Raw genomic sequence first — 9,015 nt, forward strand, 5'->3', positions numbered from 1 at the left:
CTCGTCAACGGTGGCGCGAAATGCTTGGCCTTCGGTGGCGTTGTCAGTCTCGAATTGTATGCTCACTTCGTTCAATCGATGTGAGATGGAGTCCTGCTTGGCGGCTGATGCATACCGGTCGTGGAAACGTCGAACGACTTCTCCCCAGTTGGTGATTCTACCTTCAACGTCGTTGATAAAGAATTGGAGTGCGGCGCCGTCAAGGAGGTAGTGCATGTAGCTGATCTTGTCCGCACCGGTCACCTTATTTTGACTGCACATGAACTGGTAGCGACTAAGTTTAGTCAGCCAGTCCTCGTCAACCTTGCCCCAAAACTTCTGCCTATCAGATGAGTAAGCGACACTCATTCCCTTCGCGGCGTTGCTGGCGTTTCTAGCCTCCCAATTACGAGGGGATGCATGCTGTCCGGGCTGTTGCGCTTGAGAAAATTCAGGGTTGGGGGACAGCGCGAAGGGGTTTGTGGCAGGGCTTTGAATGCCGTTGCTGGGTGAACTTGGCACAAACTCTTCACGCTTGATTGCCTTAAACTGTGCGACGGCTCTGTTGCGCTCTTCTACATCCTGTGGGCGGCACCAGATTGTGTGAAGGAGACGGTTTACGATGAGGCTACCGGAGGCACTGGTTGAAGGAGTATCCACGCCATGGTCGTTTAGGAGAAAACGGATCCTCTTGTAGATTTCATAATTGACTGTCACCATGGGATCCACGAGTTCGCGAGGTTCAAGGTCTTCACGAATCTGTTGTAGGAGAGCATCGCCTCTAGGCACTGGGTACTGTGTGGATTATCCATAGAACAGATTGAAGAGACCCTCCTGGTGTGCATTACTCAGGCGTATGTTGCCAAATGGACCAATTTGCGGGTTGTCAGCGGGATCGGTCACGGGGGGAATCGGGGCAGGGAAGCTCGGGGCCGGTGGGGAAGGAGGGGACATGGTCAGTTCCTCCTTCTTTCTTTCAAGGGTTTGTTCTTCTTTCTCGTGTAAGGATGACAAAGAAGTCTTCCTTAATTCCGGAATGTCGGAAAACTCCTATGACAGAGTGTTCCTTCGAGGTCAAGTCTTCGGTCTTGTCCTAACGGCAGGCGCACAGGAGCCTGGGTTGTTCCTGTTGGAACACGGATCGGTTGAGGACGGGAGTTGTGACTACTCGCGCGGGAGAGTATCACCAATGTAGCAATAAAGCTCCAATGTTTACTGATGTTCGTCCTAGCCCAAAAGGGAATGGAACTATTTCCAGAGCGAAGCTCGTAGCCTAGTTCGCAATGCGCGCACTGTCTCGCGCTGTTCCTGGAGGCAAGGGGAGACACCACTAATTGCATTCTACACTACCAGGCCCGGACCTTTGGCCTCTCTAGCATTTCTTACCTTGCTGTACAGCACATGCTGTACAGCACAACACGAATGTTCCCCGATCCTTCGACAAGAGAAATGTCAGACCGCACAATCACATTTGCCAATAGTCATTTTGTAGTTTCAGACCGCACAGGACAGTCTGTCCCTCATGGAACAGACTTATAACCAACGAGCGACAACGAGTAAAACGAGGAGTCATCGGTCTCTTGTTCACACAAGAAAGGTAAAATTTACTTGGGCTACCAGACCGCGCTCACCCTTGTAGATCCCGGCTAACGCCGAGACCACGTACTGTAGTGGTCATTAGTTTCGTCCGACACCGCCCCTCCCTCGTCACACCCATTATTAGGCCCTGCCGCTGCTGTGGCGGCAGGGGCCGCCAGCGGCGGTCGGTCGAGGGGTCGAGCACAGTTGAGAAAGACTCGTGACTATGCTATATTCCGACAACCTGGAGGGCGCGGGGTCACAGAGCGGCCGTCGCCGCCGACCTAAATAATGCACCGGAGTGCCAACTGTAGTTCAGTATCCTTAGTATCCTTCCCTTCTCATACCTCAACCATCACCACATCGACACTTAGATTGCATGGAAAAGAAATTGCTATGGGAACAAGACGTTTTTGCCTGAATTGGATACTGGTGATCATCGCTTTTATTTGTAACTACAAGGGACTACATCGCGATGCCCACACACACTGCCAACTAAAGATAGCCTTCGCGGGTAATTTTGCGAGCAACTACACTTCATGAAAGGGAATTGAAATTGTTTTGGGATGTATTGGCCTTGAGAATGAAACAGCTGCCGTCGACTTCCAGACTAACAACCATTTTGATAATCCCATTGTGACCTCTTGAGTCCATTCTAACAACTGCCTCCAGGTGGTGCGGGTAGCTCAGCGAGCAGTCTTAATGACGACCATTGCAGCACCACCATCCGTAGTGGTACGGAAAATGACCGAGAGAGCATCTAGAGACATGGTAATATTCGGAATAGTAATACTTGCGGCATTGGTACACAGCATCGCTCTTCTTGCCGTAGCAATAACACGGACCATGATAATCATGATAATCATGATGATTACCATGATGATCATTTCCATGATGATCATTATAATTATAATTATAATTATATCGATCTGCAACTTTCATGCCCTCGGCGGCATCTTGTGGAATGGAGATGTCTTCCCCGATGTGCTTGTCATTCGCAGCAAAGGCGACTGTGAACAGGACTAGGAGGGCCAAGAGAAAACATGTGCGGCGTTGAAACACGCTGGAGAGGTAGACCTGCTTTTTCGGATGATTTGATGCTTTTTGGTTTGGATTGGAGAAAGGCTTTGTGGTGGGGGGGATGTTGAAAGACAAAGTAACTGGTTCGGGCATGTCTTATATAGACGTAGAGCTGTCCGTGATGTTCAGGGATGAGACGATTCCAGCTCGTTTGGTTTGCTGAGAAGAGGCCTAGGCTGATACAAGTTTAGGGATTTATTGCACAGCTGTGAAAAACTTGTCAACGTTCACCAAACGCGGCAGCATTCGAGGGGGGGATGTTTGTGATAAAAAAAAGAATACTCCTTCGATAGATTAAATCTGCGAGGCGTGTTTGAATGGTGGATATTATTCCATCTGCCTCAGCTCTCTTACTATTTACCATAAGCGGAAAAGGCTCCGACTTTCTGGATGAGATGCAAAGGTTTCTTAGAATTGAAAGCGGTAAGTTCCAATCAAACGACGCGTTCTTCTCTTCGGCATTATGATAGAGACACGCCCCAACCCCTAAAACAGTTTTGGGGTTGATCACAACCGCCTATCAACCTCTCAAGAGGTTGATAGATTTCTCTGAAGTTAATATGCATTGTCATTGTTTTCTAAAACGCAGATCTCCCACTACGGTTTCTAACTCTCGTAATACGTTAAAGGCAAAAGCAAATAATGCTCACCACTAGAGTGTAGTGGTTTCCCTAAACCTTGCTGAACAGGATTAAAATTCAATGCATGAATATACAGGGGGATGAGACAGAAAGCTGCAGTTGTGGGCTGAGAGCGGATAGTGTTGATTTTGAGAGATGGCCAATCATTGTAATATCTGATAACAGTTGTCTAGGACCTCATCCAAAAAGCTACCGGACATTGCGCAGATGCTACCCTAATTCAAAGAAAATGAAACTGTATGTCAGTTAAGGTCTCTATAGAAGGCATCTGCAGACGAGAACCATGGTCCCAAGAGAAATTGCTTCCTCACAGATGGTTCAAGTATGCCCCGATAGTCGATATACAAACAGGGATGGATAAGACCCTTCTCCACAGACCAGGACAAATTCCAAAGCACGGCAAAGAACCGAAGTACTGTCAGCTCTAAAATAAAAGAAAAGTATTGCTCTGGACACAAATGATAATGGCAAACGATGTAAGTGTAGAAGAAAAAAGGAGAGCATTGAATACAATATGATTATATTCGAACCGATCGGTTCGTCCCGCAGGCTTTTGTAGTGATACATTGGGCGACTCCGAAAAACATAAATTGTGTACACACAAATTTCCTTGTGTATGTGTGTCGTATTTTGTGCCTTGGCACGGAAATGCATGTGAACAAAAATTTGTGTAAGACACATTTAATGCCAATTCACCCTCAGTGAGGTGTCAGCACGCCGGCGGACGGATTGCGGTACCCCCTTCACGCCCTATCCTATGATATCCAAATGAGAAATCTCCTCCTTGTTTTGCTGTTGCAACGCGCAAAAAGGCAACGCACCATCACTTTTCGTCACCGCCTCAACACGGAAGGGCGAAGACGACGAGACAGGCGGATAACAAGGAGTGCATTGCAACACCCTTCTACATCTCCATTTGCCGTTTTGTTCGGTTCAGGATGTGACCAATCCCTTATCACATTTTGCGGGTTCGATCACGCTTCTTTTCGCTACCTCCTCCCCCTGTTTGAACCCCTTTATCTTCGCTTCACACCCTACAGCTCTGACGGATTTATTCGCGTCATCCCGCGACGGCGCACGCGAAGGGGAAGACCTCGGTCGCTATCGGCTGTCCACTGCTTAGCTCTGACACTTTGTTGGTGGTACAGGACAAGGGGTTCTAGTATGGTCTTGTCAATGCTATTAGGCATAACTGCTTCTGTTTGCTCTATATTTTTACGATTCGGTCGCCGCTTGTTGAGGCGCGTCCTCAACTCTGATCATAAAGCTCGCATTAAAATGCCCACAGCGCAAGAGATTAGTGATTACAAAGAAGCCATTTCCGCAAAGTACTCTCTTCTTCAAGATGTGTATGCCATGGCGGATGGACTGAAGCTTATCTACAGGAGAGCGGGAACGGTGTAATTCAGAACATGTTTTACAGTGGGTGGCAACATGATCACTACGTCGGAAACGTACTTGTTTTTTTGTGCCTTCCGGCGTAGTGATCGCGGCAGCGTACAATGCTCCCGGGTGTCTCCATGACTCGGTAATTGCCGAATGGGGCAATGTATATCGAAAACTTGAGGAAACATTTGAAAATCATGGTGCGACGTGCGTTGTAGATTCTGCGTTTAGTAAGGGAGACTACCCTTTTCTTATCAAATCTGCCCAAGATATGCCAATGAGCAGTGACCGAAATGTTCATCAAAAGGCGCAGCAAGCGACATCCGTCAGGCAAGCATCGGAGTGGGGAATGAGAGCCTTTCAAGGCTCTTTTCCGAGATTGAAAGATCGTTTTTGCTATGAAGAGCGAGGCGAGAGGAAGATCATACTCCATCTCGCCATTTTGCTCTTCAATTTGAGAACCCGGTTGGTTGGCATCAATCAGATACTCAATACCTACATGCCATATCTGGGCGTCGATGCAAACCATTTGCTGTTTCGAAACGTATGAGAGGCCACCACTCGCCTCTACACATTTCGCGAGCACTGAGCGGCACGCGAGCAGCGCGACTGGCTTGGCAGAGAGGTGGCCGGCGCGTTCGATGGTGGCCTGCACGGGGGAGTGACGGGCCAAGTGAGCGGGGTAGCGGTGGGTCACTTGGGGGTAGACATGCAGCGGGCCGGAGACAGGGAGCGGGGGTTTGATGTGGGAAGTATGCGGGGGCGTGCGCACAAGGACCCACAGGCCCTTGTACAGGGGCGGGGTGGTGTGCGGGGGGCGGTGTGTGCGGGAGAGGTGAGCTGTCAGGACGGCTCGCCCAGCATCGGGAGCGGGCGGAGGCTCGCGGTGGGGCGCGTGGGGCCGTATGTGACCAAGACGTGGGCAAGGGCGGGGGACAAAGCTGGGAGGGTAGCGGTCGGGGTGGACAGCGTGAGCGTGAAGAGGACGAAGCGGGTGGCGCCGATATTGCTCTCGGTCAGAGGGGTGGAAAGGTAGGTCGCCGCGTGAAGGGTTTGAGCGAGAGTAGAGAAATGGACATGTCAGGGCCATCCCCCGCGACACCACTCGATGTTTCAGCAAAGGATAATGCCAAAGCTTGGGATGTTGATAGCAACCGGTGCTTCCATTTTAATTTCCAGGTTTCTTTTTGCATTCTCATTGTGTTCTTAGCATCTCCAGGTATCTCACCTTCTCACCTGCCTGTTAAAGGCAAGTCGCTGTGTGATGTGAATATATATACACAGTAAAAACAGGAAGACAGACCAAACTCTATCAAGCGTTTAAGAAAACGACGAACAACTGGCGCATCGCCTTGGACTCGTGCCGCTGGAGATCGACCCGCCGCCTTTTGAGTATTGGGAAAAGGGTCTACCGGTGACAGTGGCGAATACTGTGAAGTTAAGCTGGCGGACAAAGTGTGAGCTTAACCCGTCTGCGCCGAGAGATGGTGAGGCCCCCCCTAGCGTCTTGTACAAAAAATCCAGCGTGTTAAGCGGTTCAATTGAACATGTCCCGTTCGGAGGTCATGAACAAAGTAAGTTCATCGGCAATGAAGTACCAAGGCCTGTTCACGAGGATATTCTGCTATGCAAATTACGGCCTGGACAGGAAATCCATGTTGAAATGGATGCCACGAAAAACATCGGCAGGGAACACACAATGTGGTCCCCTGTTGAGACAGCTGGTTACAGGATGCTTCCGGAAGTGAATTTGAAAACTCGCGTTGTTGGTGCAACTGCGAGAAGACTTGTGAACGTATGTCCGGCGAAGGTGTTTGATATTGATGACGACGTTGCGGTTGTGGCACGACCACGGGATTGTACTGTCTGCGGCGAGTGCATTAGAGAACCCGAATGGGAGGAAAGAGTTGAACTCACACGAAAGCGTGACCATTTTATCTTTTTTGTGGAAAGCACTGGGGCCATGCCTGCACCTACTCTTGTCACAGAAGCACTGTCTGTACTTACCGGCAAGTGTGATTTGGTGCTTGCAGCACTGGACGCAGCCCTTAAACATCGGACGACTCACGATAACGGTGTCGATGACGAAAATCCGGACGTAGAAATGGACGAAAGTGAGGGATCCTGATGACATTACCTTGGTATGCCCTGAGGGCGTATCTAGTTTGTACTTCGACTTGATTATAGGTGCTGCGAGCCACTCTTCGCTCAAAGCGAGTGTTGTCCCCTGGATAGGTGTACGTCCATGTAAAGTTATGTGTTTCGCCTTTCCGCGGATGATTTCCGTGGCGACAAGATTAACATCCTGTCAACCTTATGGAGAGAGCTTCTGCTTCCTGATTAAGTTATTTGATTACTGCCGTGGTAAACTCAATGATTGTGATGATCGCGGAAGCCGAATCACCAAAATCCCCATCCAGAATTGATGCCACGACCAATGCTGCCCAGGAGTCTATTACCTCTAGCCTTCTTCCGCGACTCTTCTTCCCTCTAGGCACGAAGTTTCTCAGTAAGCGAGCTGGCTCCCTGCGAGATGGTGTTTTTCTTTTTGGCATTCTTCTTTGCCACGGCGCGGAAGGTCTGTCCACTCTTGTCGAGAAACTCTGGTTGTCTGCCGCCATTTTCCTTTTCCGCGTTGTCGATATCGGTATCCTTATTCGACTTCGCTTCCGACTCGTCCTCCTCGTCGTCTGACTGGAGCTCCGGCAAGAGATCGACCGTGGTCCCGGTCATAGTCCCGATAAAGGACGCCAGTTCCTCTGGCGGGTTCCTAGTGTACACAACTGCGACCTCTGCGCCGATTTCAAAAGCGACCGAAATAACGCCGCGTTTCCGAATGATCAATTGTTCAACGCGCATACAAGTAACGTCATCGGAAATGCCCGGCACAGGGAGCCTCGCCGTAAGCGGCTCCTTCAACAAGCCGGGCTCATCCTCAAAAGCGGGGTCCTTCTCTTTCAAACCAGCGGCCTTCTCGAGCTCATCGAGCTCATCCATCTCATCATCGTCATTCTCATCCGTAAGCTCCTCAAGGATGTCAAAAATGTCCTGGCGCAGGTCGCCCGCGGCCTCCTCCGACACGAGCAGGTCCCTGAGCGCGTCGACGAGGGCGTCCTCCGAGCGGAGCACGTCGAGGTTGTCCACGTGCGACGCGAGGTTCTTCAGGGCGGCGACGGCTATCGTCGCCACCTCTACGTCGTTGCCGGCGACAAAGCCCGCCAGGGCGCGCATGCAGCCCTCCTCGCGTGCGATGATCGGCTGGTTGTCCGTGTCGGCGGACAGCGAGCGCAGCTGCACGGCGACTGTTCGGACGCTCGCCGCGTCCGCTACTGACATGTTGCGAGCGGAGCACGGATTGAAACGTGGGGTGCTGGGGAGGTTGGGCAGAGGTCGACAAGGGGCGAGCGCAAGATGGGCGCGGCGGGCTGAGATGGAGGACGGTGGTGCGTGCTCGAGGACTCTCCGCGATGGTTCGGTTGCGTGGGAAGGGGCGGCCAGTTGCTTGTAAGTTGGGGCATGTTAGCGGCATGTTAGCAGCGAGAATGTTGTTGGCAGAGGAGGTTTGGGGGCGGCGCTCGGCCGTGCACACGTAGAGGGCTCCCAATTCATGTGGCAAGCATTGCAAATGGAGCAATGCTTGCCACATGACCTGGAGGGGGGGTGATGTTGCTTGATGTGGTCACAGCATGGGTTTTGGGGGGAGGTTGCGGGGAAGTGGGGGCGAAGGTGGGCAATAGAGCGGGGGATGAGCAAGTTGCACAAAAGGTGCGTGCCATGACCGAGGTGCTGGAGCGATCGTCCCACGAGGTGGCTCTCAGCCACGTGGCACTGTATTCATTCAGCAAGGCGGATATTTTACGGGTCTCCTGGTTGCTGCGATTTTGTCAAGTGGCAAGCATTACAGATGAAGCAATACTTGCCACATGCCTTGGAATGGGGGATATGCTGCTTGATGTGGTCACAGCATGGGTTTTGAGAGGAGGTTGCCGGGAAGTGGGGGCGAAGGTGGGTAATGGGGCGAGGGATGAGCAAGTGGTGCAAATGGTGCGTACGATGATCGAGGAGCTGGAGTGGATGTCGCAAGAGGTGGTCGTCAGCCACATGACAATGTGCCCACTCAGCAAGGTGGATATCTTACGGGTCTCCTGATGGCTGCGATTTTGCCAGGTACATCATAAAGGCCTGCATAATCGCATCGCGATTTTTTCTGGACTCCTCCCTCTGTTTTTCAGCTTCATCTCGTTCGTCTTGTCTCCTTTTTCGTTCCTCCTCCCGTTCATAGGCTCTACTTCTTGCTTCTTCATCCCGCCTCTCTCGAGCCTCCTGCCGCTCCCGTTCTGCCCTTTCCCGC

The 9,015-nt window shown here is 51.2% G+C and overlaps 1 protein-coding gene; it reads left to right on the forward strand.

Moving 5' to 3' along the window:
• The first annotated feature begins 3,894 nt into the window (after positions 1–3,894).
• On the forward strand, positions 3,895–3,965 carry CHC_T00000799001 (hypothetical protein). XM_005718095.1 is given in 2 exon segments: positions 3,895–3,936; positions 3,937–3,965. 1 exon segment carries the CDS (start codon positions 3,895–3,897, stop codon positions 3,934–3,936), a length of 42 nt encoding a protein of 13 aa, XP_005718152.1. The 3' UTR covers positions 3,937–3,965.
• Positions 3,966–9,015: the final 5,050 nt, after the last annotated feature.

This window comes from Chondrus crispus, genomic scaffold (genome assembly GCF_000350225.1).
Source record: "Chondrus crispus Stackhouse genomic scaffold, scaffold_367, whole genome shotgun sequence".
In the NCBI taxonomy this organism is placed as follows: Eukaryota; Rhodophyta; class Florideophyceae; order Gigartinales; family Gigartinaceae; genus Chondrus; species Chondrus crispus.